This window comes from Artemia sp. Qi Xiang Cuo, chromosome 11 (assembly GCF_049724085.1).
Source record: "Artemia sp. Qi Xiang Cuo chromosome 11, ASM4972408v1, whole genome shotgun sequence".
NCBI classification, from domain to species: domain Eukaryota; kingdom Metazoa; phylum Arthropoda; class Branchiopoda; order Anostraca; family Artemiidae; genus Artemia; species Artemia sp. Qi Xiang Cuo.
Genome location: NC_142804.1, coordinates 1,624,850 through 1,645,757, shown reverse-complemented (window position 1 = coordinate 1,645,757; position 20,908 = coordinate 1,624,850). Strand labels below are relative to the sequence as shown.

General features: G+C 36.7%; 2 protein-coding genes across 3 annotated transcripts in view; both read left to right on the top strand.

Moving 5' to 3' along the window:
* The window catches only part of LOC148946515 (katanin p80 WD40 repeat-containing subunit B1-like), a 256,838-nt gene that overhangs the window by 156,584 nt on the left and 79,346 nt on the right, over nucleotides 1-20,908 (top strand). For both annotated transcript variants that reach the window (XM_089097401.1, XM_089097400.1), the window contains one exon: nucleotides 13,699-13,896. In XM_089097401.1, coding sequence (XP_088953527.1) covers nucleotides 13,699-13,896 — 198 coding nt within the window. The remainder of the gene's footprint in view (nucleotides 1-13,698; nucleotides 13,897-20,908) is intronic.
* LOC148946516 (lysophosphatidylserine lipase ABHD12-like) lies at nucleotides 11,718-12,734 on the top strand. The gene has a single exon (XM_089097402.1). The coding sequence runs from the start codon at nucleotides 11,718-11,720 to the stop codon at nucleotides 12,732-12,734; it is 1,017 nt and encodes a 338-aa protein (XP_088953528.1).

Sequence of the window (20,908 nt, the reverse complement as noted above, 5' to 3'; positions counted from 1 at the left end):
CTTTCCTAAGATATTGGTTAATCATTTAAGGGTACTCGAAAAAATACGAGTAGTAGTAACGAACAAATGATGGTGGATAAATAATGCTTAGTCTTAGAAATCAACCAACTGCTTAACTTATAAGTATAAGAGAGAGATAGAGAATGAGAGATAGTGAGAGAGAGAGAGATAGTCAGAGAGAGTGAGAGAGAGAAAGATATCTCTCAGATCGCTAGAGAGATAGAGATATCTCTTCTCTCTCTCTCTCTCTCTCTCTCTCTCTCTCTCTCTCTCTCTCTCTCTCTCTCTCTCTCTCTCTCTCTCTCTCTCTCTCTCTCTCTCTCTCTCTCTCTCTCTCTCTCTCTCTCTCTCTCTCTCTCTCTCTCTCTCTCTCTCTCTCTCTCTCTCTCTCTCTCTCTCTCTCTCTCTCTCTCTCTCTCTCTCTCTCTCTCTCTCTCTCTCTCTCTCTCTCTCTCTCTCTCTCTCTCTCTCTCTCTCTCTCTCTCTCTCTCTCTCTCTCTCTCTCTCTCTCTCTCTCTCTCTCTCTCTCTCTCTCTCTCTCTCTCTCTCTCTCTCTCTCTCTCTCTCTCTCTCTCTCTCTCTCTCTCTCTCTCTCTCTCTCTCTCTCTCTCTCTCTCTCTCTCTCTCTCTCTCTCTCTCTCTCTCTCTCTCTCTCTCTCTCTCTCTCTCTCTCTCTCTCTCTCTCTCTCTCTCTCTCTCTCTCTCTCTCTCTCTCTCTCTCTCTCTCTCTCTCTCTCTCTCTCTCTCTCTCTCTCTCTCTCTCTCTCTCTCTCTCTCTCTCTCTCTCTCTCTCTCTCTCTCTCTCTCTCTCTCTCTCTCTCTCATACACACACACTCACTCACTCTCTCACTATCTAAAATTTGTCAATGGACAGATGTTATATCATAATTCGAGAAATAGCCAAATTCTGAAAGTACTATGCTCTCGGAATGACTTATCACTCACAGATTGGGGCTATTTTGATTCAATCCCTTCCATCTTATTTTTTATAGGGTTTTTATTTCCCAAAAGAAACTACTGTAATTTGTCAGAACCTAATCTTTACAATCGCCGTTTAACGTTTTCTAAGAGATAATGAGTTTCCTTTCGAGGAGGTGTAGATACCGTCCACAGGTGCCACTAAGCTACCTCAATGCCTCTAATAGTCACGTCACGTTGTATTTTCAAGACAAGCATTTATTTGTAAGTTACAGTTGTAAATAAGTGATACTGGATAACTTATGTGTAATATTGCAAACTTCGGAAACCTGATTTTGAAAAAATATGATTCTGAAAACCTGTATGATTTAGGCAAAATGACAATTCTTTTGGGGCGAAAATAATAAATGATTTAATACTATGAATAACTTGCGTTTCACTAATTCGGATTCTTGCTTTGGATTGTGGGATTGTAAAAAGAAAAGCAAATTTTACAATCCAAACTGTAAGAAATCCCTGCAATCTGATAGTGTAAAGAAATCAAGTTTTGGTGTAATATTTAAGTGGTTGAAAAGATGGAATTTATTTTTCATTTTGTAATACGGAACCCAGAGTTCCAACTCAGATGTAGCAAGACACTGCAGGGTCGACGCAAGGATCTTAGTAGTCAAGAAGGGTCGTATTTCATTGGTCTTTGAATTTTTTCCTTCAATATAATAATCCAAAAACCATAACCCTTGACTGAAATAGGGTTGTCGGTTTTATAATTCAAACAAGAATCTGATTGTCAGATTATGAATCAAAATAAAAAAAAAAAATATTGTGAATAGAGGGATTGAATTTGATGATCGGATTATCAGTTTGAGAATCCGGATTGTCAATCGAAAAGGTCTAATAAACGTTCAAATCTGGATTTATCAACTAAAGGGCTGGGCACACGTAGCTAATTTCGGGAACCGATTTCAGCATTAGTGGACAAACGATAACGGTAAGAAAAATTTGGTGAAAAAAAATTTATTGCGCGAGATTTTCAAAACAAAGAATCATGGACACAAATAGTCATCTGGAATTTATTGATAGTTGCATGACTGATCTCAGCTTAGTTCTCAGTTTAGTTCTCAGCTCAGTAGCGGGGTCTTTCACCACAGACATCTCTGGATGACTATTTATTTGTATCCTTTTTTTTGTGTGATGATCATGATGAAAATCGGCGCTAATTTTGGAAATGGGCCCCGAAAACTAGAAAAATTTTTCAAGCTCAAATCAACGCCGATTTCTTTTAGAATTGACGCTGATTTGGAAATCAGTTCCCGAAATCAGCTACGTGTGCCCAGCCCTTAAACTGGGAAAAAATGGCTTCCAGAATTAACACTGAGCTTGCAACTGCGGCTTTGACATCTATAATAACGCCTTTACGCTTCTTTGAGATGGCGCTGAAGCACCTTTTTTACACGCCTAAAGATAGTTAATAGACTATTCCGCTATTCTTGATTTGGGCGTGGTTTTCTAGAAGAAGCATAAATTGTTGTGCAATTGAGCTAGGAAATGCTTAGAAAACCCCCATTGATATTCAATTTTAATTCAATTAAATGCTATTAAAAGAAATCTGGTCCTTTTTTGAAGGAAAGCAATCCCATTATTGAATTACAGGTAGCCTGATATTATTTTTAAATTTTAAAGCACAATGAATTACAATTCTTTTTAAAGATTAAAGTAAATATCAAAGGCATTCCATAATTTGTGGACATGTCTATTGATGGACATTTTGGGATGGAACGCCGCTGGACTTCAAGAGCGAACGTAGACGGTGCAAACGGCGTGCCGATTTTCTCCTAGAAAAGGCAAAATTTTCTTGGCAAACATTTTGAACTTTTGAAACATGGATGCTACTAGATCGAAATTCCAAGCACAAAAATTAGCCTTAGAACAAAAGGAAAATTCCTAGATCAATAGCTTTTGCAAAATAAGACCCTACTTTGACTGTTTGGCTGTTAATTGTGGTTGTTTTTCGCTTAAAATGTTACGTCATTCTAGCCCTTTTTGAATTTGTCCATAATTACTTAGACTTCAATGAAGTGTTATTATGTTTGCATTTAAAAACGTTTAGTATTTACGTTCAAATTTGCTTGTAAAATATCAAATATTCCTCTTTATTATCGGAAAATCATTCAAACTCCAGGCGTGGCTGCATATTCTACACTTTCCAGAGCTTAATCATTCTATATTTTTTCGCTCATTTTCAGCTGATTTTTCACTTACGTTGTTTTTTTTCAAACTTAGTGCCTGCTAAGTATTATAACGGCATAACTTCATTTTTTCATTAAAAATTGAATTCCCCGGTTTTCCTAATTTTTAAAAGCATATTTTGTTCTGTATGTTTCCACTTAATCAATTTAAAGAATCAGATTTTTTTTTTTTTTTACGGTATTTATTACTTTAAAAATCACAGTATGTAGTAGAATAAAATGGCCTCATTTTGTATCTTGTTTTTGATCTGTTCCATTCACCCGGGGTTGAACCATATGTCTATTATCTGAATAGATACCAGATAATATAGAAAGAGCGTCGGGAAGTAGGTTAACACCCACCGTGCATCTAGCAAGAATGGTGGCAACAGTGGCAATAGATCATCAGGCTTGTACAACCAGTTGTGGTACTGCTGGCAAATGTTTGAAATGAAACCTCTGATGATAGTTTGGAAGAAAAGTGCAAGGAGCTCAAAAGAAAACTCTAGGTAAAGTAGTATGAAGGGAAACGAGACGTCGTGTCCAAACCACGCAGGATCGAATGCTCAGATGTGGGTTGGGTGGAATAGATATATAAAAAAACGTCTACGCAGAGGGAGGGATCCTACCTCAACTGGTAAAATTATAAAATCTGCGCTGAAAAGGTAACTTTTCGGGTTTCAATTAAGCCGTTTCACGATTGTGGCGTCAAACATAACACAGTATAGAACAAATTCTACCCCAGAGTAACCGAAAATTTTAAAACATGTTTAGAAAAAAACTCAAGTGAGGAAGAATCGCAAGTGATATGAATCTGACTTAGGATGTTAGTTATTATTTCGATTAATCTTAATGGTAAAATTTTATCGTGAAAATAAGTTTATGTGAATTTCAAAAAATAGCCTGACACCCCTCAAAAATGGTGTTGGACCAAAATGAAAACTGCACCATTCGAATTTTCATTGCAAAACACCCCTCAAAGGAGAATTATATTCCCCATTTTTCAGCAACAGTGGAAATTACTTTTTCGCATGGGAAGCAGTGGTGTCTCCTTTTTTCTTCTTTGTTCGTCGCTAGTGGGGCATTGAAATATCATACAGAAGTGTTTAAGGGCTCATTTGAAAGCTAATTTCTGTATCCAGTGCTTTTTGTAAGTAACACTTTGGCGCTTTTCAAAAATCCCTTTTTCGCATGTTTTTTTTTGGGGTATGAAATCATATTTGAAGGACTCCGCGGCTTGATTCCATGTGGTTTGTTATTTACTAGTTTCCAGCTAAAAAAAAAAGCCAAAGGCTTTTTCCTGTGTGCCCCAATAAGATACAATGAAATGGCCTGCATAATAAATATGCAGAATTAAGGAAATTAATTGACAAAAATATTTTGCTGGTTAAAAAGTGTGTTAATCTTACCCTTTATCTATTATCATTTCATTTGGTAAATAGATTAACTTTTTTTTTCTAGAAGCAGTGTCGATTGTTCTGGGAATAAAGTATATGCTTTGTAGCTTGACTCAGGTGATTAAAAAGAAATGTTATGCTAGATAACCAAGATCTGAAAGGAGGGGGGAACCTGCTGAATGAATTTCAAGTTTTCAACCGTTTTTAACGCTCACTTATTTGTACAAGTTTTTTAATGGGAGGGGGGGACTTCAAGATACGCCTAAAATGGTAAGTTCTTTATTTTTAAAGCTCCAATCTCTCCAAGCAAAAAAGGACATCTGAAGTGTTTCGGGAAAGCCAAAGACCACCAAATATCTTGAGAACCAGAAGAAATAATAAAAATCGAAGGCTTCTCAACCGATACAACCTGCTTAGTTTAGATTGGTGGGGCATAGGGTTTCCAATTTTCCTGAGAAAGTGGTTTTGGGGATTCCAGGATATTCTTGGGATCCCCCTGTGGATCCATGTAGGTTTTGAAAAAAAAGTAGATGATCAAATTTTGTTTTCAATCTAATTTATATGTCTTTAAGGCACAAATGTTTTATTTTTCTTCTTCTTTATCCCCTTCTTTTTGTGTTATTTTTTTTTTTTTTTTTTAGTTTCTTTTAAATTTTTTTTGTTACTCTGTAACTGGTTTTCTTTGATATCTATATTGATTTGTGTTGTATTTTTATGTTTTTCTTCGTGTTATTCCACGTATTATTCCTTTGTATAGTGTGGATTAGAAATAAATAATAATAATAAACCATGTCGATAATAGACGGTAAGAATATGGAGTAGATAGATGGCAGGTCTCAGTTGGGAAAAGGGCGGACTTTGGGCATAAAGTTTATTTTAAGGGTCTAAAAATTAATAATTTTAAGTAAAAGTGGTGCAATATTTGGAGTAGCAGAGGAAATAACTAGGTGAGACGAATTTAATTGTTTACCTAGATTTTGATGACCGTGCTTGAGGATGCACGCTATGTCGGCTGACCTTATCTAAGAAAGGTCTTTTTCGATATTAGGTAGCAGGGATCCGGTGACAGTTTAATTTGAATGTACTACTGCGGCAATCAAATCACCATTATATATTAGTCCTAGCCGAGTGGATTGGTGCGCTGGATTTAGGATTCCTTGTCCGAGAGAGCGAGGGTTAGAATCCTAGTGTAACCAATAATTTGGTTTGGGACGGGGGTCAGTGGCGTGACTTTGTAAGCTCAGCCAGAGTCGACCCAGCTCTAAATGGGTAGTTGGAGAAATCTTTGGAAGGTAAACAAGAAACGGGAGCAAGAGCATAGAATGGCTGGCCCCCAACCCCCCCATTGCACTTTCTCGCTGATGGGCCGTGAAATGGATACCAGAACCGCCGGTAGGGACTGTAAAGTCCAATGCCGCATTCTTTACTGTTTGTTTACCTTTTACCTTCTTTCCGACACCAATGAAATAATTTGATGATGTTTCTTATTATTTTTTGCAAAGAAATTACGTATTTATGTCGTTTATATTTTAATCTCAATTAAAATGTTCTACTAAGGCTCTATAACATTCTGTCACTAGCCATATCATCATTGTTTTTGTGTCATCGCCTGAAGTGTCACTTTTATTGTGGCACCGGAATAAATGCCACTTTTTGTTTCGCAAAGAGTGCCACCGTTTTTTTTCTGTCGTGGGACAAAGTGTCATTGTTTTTAGTTGTTGTCATTGTTTTTAGGGTTATAGTAATGTTTATCATGGATAAAGTTTGTATTTATAATACAAGGATATCGTCATTTTATGTGTACTCGTTTGGTTTCTTCGGATTTGAATTTCCCGTTTTTGTAATATCCCCTCAATTATAACCCTTTCAGACCTGAACATTGAAGGAGTACTTGAAAAATTCTGAAACCTTGCAATAATAATCAACGTAAGCTTCGTTTCAACTTCATTTCAACTTCAATTATTTATTTCATTCACAAACTGAAATAGAAATGGTTACCACATGGTCACCTTAGGATAAAAAAGATCCATTTCACTTAATATGGAAGTTCATAAAATAGTTTTTGTCTCCATTCAGACACAACCGAACCTTACATTTAACGCAGAGAATTCGGCTAGTTGCACCCCTTGCACATTGTTCGTACCGGCAGCGTCCCTTTTTGACTGTGTTGGGTAGACGACTAGCAGTGTCATATCGCACCGATTCTGACGGCATGCCTGCTTCTGTAGTTTTTGTTTTTGCTTTGTTGGAGCACTGACAGAGGGTCGGCCAGCACGAGGACCATTGACAACTCCTGACACTATCGAGCATCTTCAAAAATCCATCTTGAAGTACATCAAGGACATATGCTGTCTACCCAGGTCTTCACACTCTCGCCTATGTAGAAGCCAAGCATTGTTCACAGCTAAGTCAAGGAAATAATACACTATCTGCATGTACAATTTTTTGGACCGTATGTCAGTGCGGTAGAGCTCCAGAAGCATATCAGACAAGTATACGCCACCCATTGACTTGTTGTACTCACGGACAACACATGGGTGATCTGCCTGGACATGGCTACGAGTGCGTCCATCCCACCTTTGACACTGGTCGACTGGAGCTACGGCACAGAACGATGAGGCCATATTCACTGGATTATTGCCAAACCACTTCACAATGGAAACTTCCGTGTGCCTCTCAAGCCTATAATCTAGCTTCCACGTCCTTTCTTTTTCAATGACGCCTCATTTTCCAAAGTTAAACCTTTTATACGATTACTCCTTATCTTCCCACATGATTCAATCCCGTGATTGGTGCGTAAGGCATGAATAAGGTCATTAGATGTGTAAAAATTGTCGAATTACAGCTTGAAATTCATTCCCCATGGCACATTGTCGATCAGTCTAAGGACAACGTCAGCACCCAGCCCCAAAGGACTAGCCAGAACTGAGCCTTTTCCTATGTAGATTTCTTGGTCATAGACAATCCCACTCACGTAAACACTTTTACACCCCATGAATGAGGATTATCTTTCAAGTACTGTTTGAAACTTAGCCGACTCTTGAAGGGAATCATCTGTTCGTCTACACTTTGTCTCTCCTCTGGCGGTATGGTTTTTAGATTATCTCTGAGCTCGTCATACATTGATCTGATTTTATGCAGCTTATTATGTCCAGTTTGATCAGATGGCACTGCTAAGCTATCGTCATTGATATGAAAAAACTGCCGAATCATGAAAAATCTGTCACGGCTCATAGCCTCTGCGATTTGGTTACCATATGGTTACCTACGGAATGAAAGGGATAAAAGCCTCGTCCTTGGCAAAAATAACTTGTTGTGACACAAGCTAATAGTGTAGCGGGGAGGGGGAGATTCTACCTGAACAGACAAACACTACAAATGATGGTATTTCTTGCAATGACGCATAAAAACAATGGCTCTTACATTCGAATGTTGCTTCAAGATATTCAAAGTCAAATTTTGCTTCTGCTACCGGATTGCACGTCGCCTGATGAAGAAAAAAATTGGCATCGGCCAATGTTTAGTTCGCGTTTTATTTCAGGTTGATTTATTACAGATAGGAGCTCAAATGAGTCCTTTTTATAGAAACTTAATAGAAACTGTTCGTACTGGATGCCTTGGGGCTACCAGCTACTTGATCTGTCTACCGCCACACCAGTGCCGCTGGCGGTTACTTTAGGGTATGATAACGTGATCGAACGATCAATAGGGGCAAACTCTGGGCCAAAGGTGCCACAACCTGTGTTACCACTAATATCTCTAGCTATCTCTTTAGAGGGTAAACTGACTCCCTTTCGATACACTAATTACAGTTTTTCACGTGAACTCTTTTTCTACCCTGCCTGGTTTCGGGGAAAACAATCTTTCACGGTTGTAGAAAATAACTCACTTGTATTCTCACAAAGGTCATTCCATCAAATCATATACTCTGAAAACCGACTCTTTAAATAGACTCTCAAAACAGACTAAAACATAATATTTGAACACATAAAATAATCTTGGCACTTGGGATGTGGCTCAGTGTGACGTGGGCCAATCTAATGAATCAAGTCCCTTAATTGAATTTGCCCTACCCATATATTAAGAATCAATGGTCTGAGATTTAGCAAACCCGCGTGATGACTCATACAGAATTATAATCCAGTCAACTTATTTTTCTCTTGCGAAAAGGTTGCCTTGACGACTAGAGTTTAGCTTGCAATTGAAAATTATATTATAGGGAAATCTAAGAAGATATAATTAAGAAAAGGAAAACAGATCGTTTATTTGAAAAAGAAAGAAAAGGGGCAGGGAGCCCCAGCAGAAAGGCTTTTGTAGAAGAGCCGAGGAAATTTCGTTTTGATCCAGCATGTCAGTCGGGATTATGAGAGCGACATCGCTTGGTCGTTTTTGCTTGATAAAATTTATCGTATTCTACCGGACATGGTTTTACCTGCCGATACGTCCTTAGCATTGATAATTAGATAGTGGCTAGTTGTATGGCATGTTAACTCATAAAATAGACCAAAAATTGTCTGGAGACTACATTGCTTCATAAGATCAGAAATGATCAATGGTCTAGAGCCGTTACCTCTTTTTTATGATTATTTCTTTGCTTAAATTTGCTTAAAGATCAATCGGCCTGATCCTATCCCAAGCCTTAAAACACGTATTTTGAGTGCACATCACAAAGAAAAATTTGTCTTTAAATTTGATACAGAACTATCGTTTTTTGTAGTTTTTCCTCTTTCCTCCATCTGTACTAGAAGAGTCTTTAACTCTTGCTGACAGCCCCCCTCCCCTCAAAAGAAGAACGAAAGTGGTGGCTCTAGAGGGGAAGCTGTACATGATATTTTCCTTGAATATGCCTACTGCTTTAGACAGGCCGAAAATAATGTTTAAAACCATTATATGAAGTAGGCATGGAACCCAAACAGTGGTGACTGACGACGGGTAGCTAGAGTAAACAAGGGTAAGGGTAGATAAATATGTTTATAGGAATTTATTTTACGAAGCAGGCTGAAGTACGTAAAAAAACATGTGAATTTGGAATAGTGAGATATAATTATAAAAATCTTGAGATGTGTTGGGGGGGGGGGGGGAGGGGCTCACTGCTGAATTCATGCCTGGTTTAGTGAAAACTATATAGTTCTTAAGTTTGGAACTCACCCTAAAAGGCCGAGTATAGTAAACTTGTTTGTCTCTATTTTGCAGGCTCCATTCAGAACGGATTTTTTTGTTTATTCCTCTCTTTAAAATGTCTTATATCTTGGTTTTATTCCATTGTCTATTTTTATTTTTTGTTTCCTTGGATGATCATCCATTCTACATCCGAGGAAAAAGAGTAGTCTCTGAGGAATATTAAGATGAACGAACTTGTTAATGTCAAGAGATGATTTTTTTGTTGTCTGAATTAGTCTTTCGTGAAATACTTTTTTCTAATAAGAAAGGATCTCGTTCTTCATGCTGAGACTTAAAAAACATGTCTAGATTTTTTCTTCATAAGTTAGTTGACGTGTAATATTTTGTTCTGGCTGTTTGACAAAGAGGAAAATTAACTTTGTATGTTACTCAAAAAAAGAATATCCCAAGTGAAAGTAAAGAGTGACGTTAAAAGTGAGAAACCAACATAAATCTAAATGTGTAACAGCATGTTAGTATAGGCTCTGAAACTGAGAGACCAAGTATTTAGCTTTTTGACAGCTCTGAACCGATTGATTGTCTCATAATTTTTGCTGGGTAATATTTCACCCCTACCCGGGTCAACATTTTGTTTTGCGGCACAAATGAGAGAAGAAGGTGCTTCTCTGCTGCTAGTTGATCACTTTTGTCTTCTTCTTCTTGTTGTTTGGATTATTGTGGAGACACTATCGCATAGTCTCATCATCGGAATCAATTTTCTGACTGCAACGGGTTGCTGCAGCTGAGGCTGAACTCTGGGTTCCATATAACTAAGCAGAGATTAATCCCACTATACCACCACGTAATGAGGTACTATTCCCTGTTTTAATTAGCCCTCTCCCGATATGGTACGACCCTGATTCGATACGATAACCTCTGGGAAAACATAAAAATAATTAAATACGTATCCATGACCGTCCTTCCTGGATAAAGTGCGGAATTCCATGTTTTTGTCCACAGACTCAAATCTTCCGATACAGGACTCTTGGACATTCTGAATGTGGTAATATTAATTTCATCTGCATCGCCATCTTTTTTTGAGTGTGTTCTTCCCCTTTTTCTGAAGTTATACAGTTTAATTCAATTCAGTTCAATTCATATAAGTACGAAATGATATTACACATAACATTATTCCAAGTGGCTGCCCAAAGAAAGACATAAAGCACAAACTTTATTACGGTATTAACTCTTGATGAGTAACTTTGAACTTCTTGGATTTGTATTTTTAACCATCGTCAACAGCTGGTTCTTCGGATGAACGTATTGTTACCAACATCTAGTTATTTATAGTTATGGTTGTTGTTGTTGGCGTGGGTGGCTCTCTACCTACAGTTTGCGACCACGAATTCTTTGACCTGTCGTAAAGTTTATATTGCATAAGAAGTTAAATAAGTTCTGGCTTAATTAACCCAAATCTTCTTTTTTTTTTTGCATATACTTCGATGGAATTAATAATCAGTCAAATACTTCTACTTCAAGATCTCCTTTAATTGTAAACTTAAAACAAGTCAGTTACGTGTTTTTTTCCCGCATCTAAGTCTCAGTTTATCTCGTGATGTTAACCATGTTTATTAAAATTATATGAGCTTTTTTTAGGTTCGAAGGACTTGTCTTTCCAGGACATCAACAGGGGTGGATTGATAATTCTTCCCGGGCCGGTTTTGGAAAGGCGACTAGAAAAGCTTTAGAACGTAGACGTTCCAGTAAAACTAGGACCATTTGCTTTTTCGATGCTTCCAAACTATCCAAACTTGCTTTCGGATATTGCTGGTGTTGTTATTGGTGACGTCATGTGGTCGAGACGTTTCTAACATTACATTTCTAACGTTTCTAACATTTAGATCACAGTTTTAAAAAATTGCATTTAAATTTGGGTTATATTCAGTTGTCTATACTAGACAAAATTATTAGCTACTTTTTTGTACTAAATTTGCTTATTGAATTCATTGATGTGCTCTGTTACTGTGATGTATTTTCTTAACCTTATGTGTGATTATGAAAAGGACAATCGCCTCTATGCTGTACGTTTTGCCATTCCTAACTGGTTTTATATCTCTATACATGTCTCTCCCTTTTTTGGTAAGATTCTCTACAAAATTAACAAGGAAATTGGTCTTTCTGCCGTTCGTTAGATGGCCACGACCAATAGACCTGTCTCACCATACTAAGCTTGGCCTGGAAGGGGCACTATCATTAAGAATACCCACTCAAGGAGGAATGGAGGTAGGGGCTTGGTACGTTCCTCCAAAATCCCTTTCTTCACAAGGTAAAGAGCTACCTTTAAACTCGGGTCATCCAGTGTTTATTTATCTTCACGGTGCATCCGGCTCTCGTGCTAATATGGTCCGATTCAAACTATATTGGATTCTTCAAAACTTGGACTACCATATTATTTCTTTTGATTATCGTGGCTACGCTGATAGCTCCACTGTAGACATCACAGAAGATACCGTTGTAACGGATGCTCACTTTGTTGTCCGTTTTGTTGACGAAAGGAAAGGCAATGCACCGTTGTTCATCTGGGGACATTCCCTCGGCACCGGTGTTGGGACTCGATTAGCTGCAGAATTGTGCCAGGATAGGAGATGCCCTACGGGTCTCGTACTAGAATCTCCTTTTAATAGTCTGTCAGAGGCAGTTCGACACCATCCACTATTACTTTTGTATCGTTACATGCCCTTCTTTGAACATTTTTTTCTCCGTGGAATTCACGATGCAGGTATAATATTTAACAGCGAAGCCCACATTGTTCAGGTAACATCACCCATTCTGATCTTGCATGCAGAGGACGATTTTGTAATCCCCTTTCAGTTAGGGAAAAAATTATCTGAACATGCGTGTCGAAGCAAAGCAGACCCTGATCTTTTAAAGTCTGAACTTGATCGCAAGGATTTCAGAAATATTAAAAAAATCAATTTCAAGTTGTTTGAAGCTGGTAGTAAATGCGGTCATTGTAAAATTTGCGCAGCTCCTGAATTCAGTGAAATAGTAAAAAAATTTGTGGATTTTGCTATTGGCCAAGACCTTCAGTGATGTGACATTGTGTAAGCTTCATTAATCAAGTTCTCTGACAACTGAAATTCGTATCGGCCCATCAAGTAAAATACAATCTATTACTTCTGCAAGAAAAGAAATGTTATTCTATCAGCTTGAACCAACTACAGTTAATTGGGGCTCTGTTTGGCAATGCAGGGCCCCTGGATCGATCCAAACTGCAGCAAGTGTGGCCGATGGGTTTGCTGCTTGTCCCTATAAAAAAAAAAGACTCAGCAACTGAACTGTCGATTCGACATCTTATGCGCCAGCAAAGGCTCTGAAGGATCTTTACCTTTATATGCTTAAAGCTGACATGAAACCTTTAAATGTTCTTGAAAGCTTATGTTAATAGAAATACATTCATTGACACTTTTTTGTATAAAATAAAAAAATATTGGTAAATCTATGCTTTTTATTATATAAATTCAACAATAAAATTTTAAAAAGTTAGCTGCCGCTATCTCCCCCTTAGAAAATCCCCCCTCTCTCTCCATAGATATTTTCTACCTATAGAATTGGAAAATGTTCGCAATTCTCATGCCAACCATTAATCTTGTGCAATATAAAATTTATTGAAATATTATTTGAATAGTAGGTAAAGTTATATAGACACAATCGTGTAATGATATATAATGGATACCTGAATCATATTAAATATTTCTCATTGTACGTAGAGTCAGTTGGTTTAGTTACAATGGTGATCGATTTTATGCATAGTTTTCATAAGTGTATCCTGTTCTCTGTCACTCCTTTGGGATTGAGTTAAAATTTTCTGGAATAGTTTTGTTTAGGGGAGGGGAGGGGCTAAGGGGTCTTGGAATGTTGCTTCGATAGGGGGGGGGGGGGCTAAATATTTTTTCTTGAGTCATCATGAATTTATGCTATTCTTCTATCTTTATGCCTGTTTACCGATAGGTCTAAAGCTACAGCTAATCGTTTTTACCATATATTTCTTTTGTAGACTCAAAGCCGTCCGCCCTCCAGTTTAAGTCTTTCAGTGGAGACATCATCCCTAAGAGGGATGCCTGGCATTCGGCACAATATAGGTTTGAGTTCACCATTGTCTCCCGTTGAACCTTTCCGAAATGCCAATAACTTTGATTATATATCCCCGTCTTCAGACCGACCTACTGGACTGAATTTGCTTGATTTTGTACCGGTAATATATTTTATGTATATATTTATTTTGCTTTATTATGATTGTGCCTTATTTTGTGTTCTTCTTCTTCTACTTGTTTAGATTGTTATCGAGGCGGTTTCGCATAATCTCATCCCCGGAATCAAATTCTATAACATGTGTTGGGATGCTGCAGGTGAGACCGAACCCCAGTTACGTATTACGAAGCAGCGACCAATCCCACTTCGCCTCCACGGGACAAATAAGTATTACATTTAAGGTGATGTGGAAGCTTAAAATCTTTTTGCGAGTGTCAGCGTCGGCTGACTGTTGCAAAGACAAAGGGCCCGTTAGGGAATTCTCCCAGGGGACTAGCCATCGTCGAGATATGTCGAGAATTTGTAGTTTGACTGTGAAATTTAACTGAAAAGATAGTGAGATTAGCGTTCCTTTTATCGCCGAACATGTCAATCAAAGCGGGTGACACCGCAAGAATCTTCCAAAACGGCAAAATTACTCAAATGATGATTTTTTTTTTTGCTGATTTTCACGCTTTATAGAAGGTATGCTAGAATATTTTTAGGGGCTACACTTTCCTGAACTTTAAAAGGAAATTCTGCTTAGTTTATTCGAAAAAAATAAATTTACACTTTCTGATGATGCAAGTAACATTAAAACTTAATATCTATATCTCCATCTCAAAACGCGAGAAGTTAAATGGTTTTTCTAAGATTTCCGGGAAAATAGTTGTTGGTTTTAATTCTGTGCCGTTTAACCGGGTCTCTTATCCAACCTGTAGACGTTATGACAAGCCCGCTCAATCAGTTGGATTGAGCTGATTGTGGCACTAAATAATTCTTGCAACAGCGAAACGGAAAAGGCCATAACTAGTAATATTGAGGACTGTGGTTCCTCAATTTTTGGTAGTGCATTCCCACTCATTCGCTATCATTTAAGGTAGTGCATTCCCTTAATAAAAAGAGAAATTTCTTGCTTGCAACAGGCAGGGTCCAAACACAGTCCTCAATATTACTATGTACGGCCTTTTCCGTTGCGCTGTTGTAGGAATTATTTAGTGCCACAATCGCTTAATTCTAACATTTATTTTCTTTAACTATTTTACTAACATCCTTTTTCAACTTGCTAGCCATCTTCTGTTCAATTCCTACCTTCTTTAGCCTTCTCTGGCAATCGCCTTTCCAATTTTGAGCTCATTTTAACCATATACTATTTCCCCCCCCCCCCCCATCTTCTTTCTAGAAAGAAAGGTTAAGTGGTGTTGGGAATCAACTGTCAGTAAAAGTGAAATTAAATTGAGTGGACTTTATTTGAAAATTTTCGATCCGATGCCATGAGAGCACTTGGTGGCAGAAAGAGTGAATGGGTTGCCACCGATTGGTTTCATCACCAAGAAAGATTCTATTACAGGATTTTCAATAGAATCAGTCCTGTCTTAACTTTTTATGATCATTCGGTTTATTTGGTGAGGCGAGGACAAAAAGGAACTGTGTATGGGGGGGAGGTCGTTCTTTGCAAATTCTATGTGCAAAGATTCTAAAAATCTTTTAAAGATTGTAAAGATTTACAAAAAAAATGTGTGCGTTCGTGTTGACTATGATATCAGTAGTTACAATTTAAGTTTTGTCCCAATCACGATTGATGTCCCCTGTCTCCTTTAAAGTGAATATACTTCTGCAAATTCGAGTGGCGGACTATGACCCAAGACAGGAATTTTTCTTACTTTCTAACTCATTTTCGAATAAATAAAAGTTGAAAGATACGAACTCTGTTTTGGGAATGACCATTGTTTCTTTCTGAAAAATTTGCTTTTTCAGAGAACTTGGTTTCAAACAGTTCGTGGTATACATCAAAAGAATCAGATTTTAATGCTGATTTCAAATATATAAGTTTCATCAAGTTTAGTCTTACCCATTAAAAGTTACGCGCCTGAGAAAATTTGGCTGATTTTACAATAAAGGGGGAAATACCCCCTAAAAGCTATAGAACCTTAATGAAAATCACACCATCATATTCAACGTATCAGAGAACCCTACTGTAGAGGTTTCAAGCACCTATCTACAAAAATGTGGAATTTTGTATTTTTTGCCAGAAGAAAGATCACGGATGCGTTTTTTTTTTTTTTTTTTTTTTTCAGTGGTGATCGTATCGACCAAGTGGTCCTAGAATATTTTGAGAGGGCTCATTTGAACGGAAATTAAAAGTTCTAGTGCCCTTTTTGAGTGACCAAAAAATGAAGGGCAACTAGGCTCCCTCCCACGCTCATTTTTTTCCCAAAGTCACCAGATAAAAATTTTGAGATATCCATTTTATTCAGCATGGTCGAAAATACGATAACTATGTCCTTTAGGATGACTTAATCCCCCAAAGTCCCCGGGGGGAGGGCTGAAAGCTATGAACTTTACCCAATGTTAACATATAGTATTGGTTATTGGGAAGTATACAGACGTTTTCAGGGGGGCTTTTTTTCTGTAAGGTGGGGGGGGGGTCGGGGGTTATATGGGAGGATCTTTCCATGAACGATGTTTTTATGGGGGAAGAGACATTGCTATGGAGGGGGAGCCGGATTTCCCAGTATTATTAAAGAAAAAGATCAGAAATTAGATATAAAAAAAACAAGTTTTTCAACTGAAAGTAAGGAACGACGTTAAAACTTAAAACGAACAGAAATTATTCCGTATATGAAAGGGGCTGTCCCCTCCTCAACGCCTTGCTCTTTACGCTAAAGTTTGACTCTGTCTTACAACTTTATTTTTTAAACAATAAAAAACTTTAGCGTAAAGAGCGAGGCGTTGAGGAGGGACAGCCCTTTCATATACGGAATAATTTCTGTTCGTTTTAAGTTTTAACGTCGTTCCTTACTTTCAGTTAAAAAACTTGTTGTTTTATTTAATTCATCCAAGGGCAGTTTATAGGGTACACACCCCCTTCCGAAGGTCACGAAAGATAAAAAGAGGAGCCCAATTTTTGCTGGTGCCCCCCCAAGCATTAATTCTCCATCCGGCCCTAATCATCGTTATAAAATAGAAAAATGTTTTGTTATCTATCCAATTGAAAGGTTATTTTTATTCTCATTTCTGTTCTACAAAACTAAAATGGGAAAAAGAATTGCACTTGTGCTAGTCTAAAACTGGGACTTCCAGTGTTGTTTTTTTTAACATATATATATATATATATATATATATATATATATATATATATATATATATATATATATATATATATATATATATATATATATATATATATATATATATATATATATATATATCTGCCATGGAATTCATGTCCGCCTCACTCCCGAGTGTCCTCGGGAGTCCTGCTCCCGAGTGTCTGAAACTGCTGCACAACTTTATTTATTTGTTGTTAGTACCAAAGCCGAGATTAGTTATTTGTAGGAGACTGCATATAGTATGTGTTTGACGAGGGCCCTTGGGCTTTTTCTTCCATTCCTATTACCTTAGGTGGTATTCCACCTAAGGTAATAGAAGGAGGTAAAACTGGTTATTTAAGACGCTTTTGTCGTGTAGTGGCGCTGTGGGTTTGGTCGGTGCTTGGTAACGCGGGATCCAGGGTTCGCACTCAGCTGTATCAACACACTGTAGGGCTCGGAATTCGATTCCGGTGATGAAATTATGCGAAAGCGTCTCCATAAGAATCCAAACAAGAAGAATAAGAAGCTAACTTTAATTCTGCCATTGATTACAAATATTCTTATTACATATCTTGGGTTGTTTACCAACTCGCATATTGTAATTTTTTTTCTGCAATATCTGGTATCTGAAGGATTTCTTGTCCCTACAAAAGACGTAACATTTTTTTCAATAGCAATGTGGAATCTCCCAAAATTATATAAACTATAACTTGGGATATCTTGAAAAATCTTGTTACTTTTCTGTCCCAAAAAACCCTTTAATGTCTATAAAAAGTTGGCAACAGTTTTTGTTTCTTTTTCTTTGTTTTCTTGGTGTGTATTAATTCCTTTTTCTCTTTTGAATTATATCTTTTATGTGTATTAAAAGCTGTTGAAAGATGACGTCACGAAATTTGGTTGAATAACTGTAATTAATTGGACACCTAATTAAAGTACATCATAATGCGCTCCTATGTTGCTTTTTTCGGTAATTTAGATATGTTTCTATTACCCATTCTTCTTCGATATCTGGTAACTGTTCATCTACTCGCTTGTTACAATCCTTCTACTACTAATAACTCGGCGCACCATGCCGTTCGAGGCCAATACAGCCCCGCACGCTGCTCCCTTTAAATTCTTCCTTGTGACCTCTTCTCACTCCATTCGTTGACGATCTGTCCTACATTTGGCTCCAGATGTATGTGGGATAGAACTATATTTTTGGTAAAGCTTGCAATACTTTTTCTATATTATCTGATATCAGGGTTGCAGCGGTAGCTAGCAACCTAGTAAGAGACGATCACGTCCAATACTAAGAAATACAATAGCCCTTAACTCCTAAACATAGTTTCAGATCAAAATAAGAAGCACACTATGAGAACGGCCTTGTCCAAAACCCCTACAAAGGAAACTTACCGTCTCTTGACTTGAATAACGAGGAAAATCGATTGGCTTGAAAAACAAGAAATATTATTCAGAGATTAGACCTTGGTTCTAAGATGTCCATTTAAAAAAAATATGCACATCCTTTTCAATGGTGACTAAAAGGATTAGGCCTTCTGCAAAACATTTTCCCCTGAAATATGGAGATTTAATAAGGGTAGAAAGTTTAAGTCCTTCCCTTTGGTTCCATAGCTACTAAGAACTCGTATCACGTTTTCGCTGTCCAACTCGACAAATTAGTTCTTTACATATCTAGAAATTAAATTATAACCTCCTTTGAAATGGTCTCGAGCTTCCAATTGAAAAATTTAATTTTGCTTCTCAGCAGATGTTGATTCAGCTCAAAATGTATTACTAGGCACGAACGCGGGAATTTAGTTTCTTTTTGGAGAGGGGCAATAATAAAGAATAATTTTATTTTAGAATCTTAATTAAAAGAGCCACTAAATTAGTGAAAATTTGTGATTCTTTGGGACTCGGCTCTCTCCCAGGGTATGTCCCTGTGCAGTAGGGATGTTTAAAACCGCCCTATCGTGTATAGATATTCTATATACCTAAACAAGATATTAATATTAAGATAGTGATAAGACAAGAAAGATATTCTTCTCGCGCACTCTTTATTATTCAAAGATTCTCGAGATTTAAATAGGTGCTCACAAAAGAAGGATTGGGTATATCTCTTCTCCCACGAGTGCTTTGACTCTCAAATCTGTTAATTTTGTTTCAATAACAAATCCTCCTCCGTTCTTCAGAGCGTTCACGCTTCAGTACCATACTTGACCACTGTCTCCACTGTGTCTTTCAATATTATTATCTTGGTTCGCAGACTTGTCTTCCTATCCTTTCGAACTTTTTTCAACTGTTAAAAAACACCCTGGACCATGCCTATTCTTCTAACATCTACACCACATCCACCGTCTTTACTAATAATACTTCCTAGTTAAGCGAAGATGTCCAGTTGATCAATCTTCTCATCACCCAACATCACCTCTTCGCCGTCATAAATTGCTAGTCTAAGCTACTTAGTCTTCTAAACTTTAATTTTCAAACCTATTCTTGCACCCCCAAACTTTCAAAGCTCTAGAAAATTATTCATTTTGATAACATTTTATCTACAGCATAATGTACGTAAGACAGTTTTACCGTCCTTACCGTCCTACCGTCCCATTTTGATTTCATGCTCTCCCATAGCCTTTGTCGTGGTCCTTAGGACGAAGTCCATCGAAATGATCCACATAAATGGGGATAGAACGCAACCCTATTTAACTCCTATTTGAATACGAAACCAGCTACTAACATCATTTCCATCCTTAACCGCAGCAATATTGTTCTCGTACATAGCACTAATCACTTTAACCTACTTATCTGATATACTACACAAGGATAGAACCTTCGCTAAAGTTCTTCTATCAGCTGAATCAAACACTTGCTCGTATAAATGAGGACTAACGGGGTTTGATGGCTAAGGCACTTCTCAACTATTAATCTAAGAGTGAAAACTTGGTTGACGTATCAACTTCCCTTCTTGAAACCACATTGTTAAAACTTCTTTAAAACTTTATCTACACAATCTCTTAGTCTAATAAGTTTTATCATACTAAGTAAGTGGCTTCCTACAGAAACCAAGCTAATGTCTCTATAATTACTATCTTATCACCTTTCTTATAAAGGGTTTAAATTAAAGTTTTACTAAAATCGCTAGATACTTTCTCTTTTTTCAAAAATCATATTTGTAATCTTTAGTAATTAATCAGTAACTTCACAAATTCTCTGTTTCTGAATTATGTTTGTGAAATTCTCAACTTCACTAACTCTCTGAGCACACATTATTGAGACAGCTCCATGTATTTTTTTTCTACCAGCTTGTTGATGTGTCACACACCATCATTCACATTAGTATAGGCAGACTCACAAAATTGAGTCGAAACTCAGGCTGAAAAGGTTTATTGCCTCCACCCCCCCCCCCCTCTAAAAAAAAATAACGTAACACCAAAATTTATTGACTTCTATGTTGAATTATGGATCCTACAACCTTCGGGCAATATATATATATATATATATATATATATATATATATATATATATATATATATATATATATATATATATATATATATATATATATATATATATATATATATATATATATATATATATATATATATATATATATATATATATATATATATATATAATATATATATATATATATATATATATATATATATATATATATATATATACACATATATATGTAATATATATATATATATATATATATATATATATATATATATATATATATATATATATATATATATATATATATAATATATATATATATATATATATATATATATATATATATATATATATATATATATATATATATATATATATATATATATATCCTTGCTTAATATCTATGAATCGTGATTTGCGAATACTTTTATATTGATA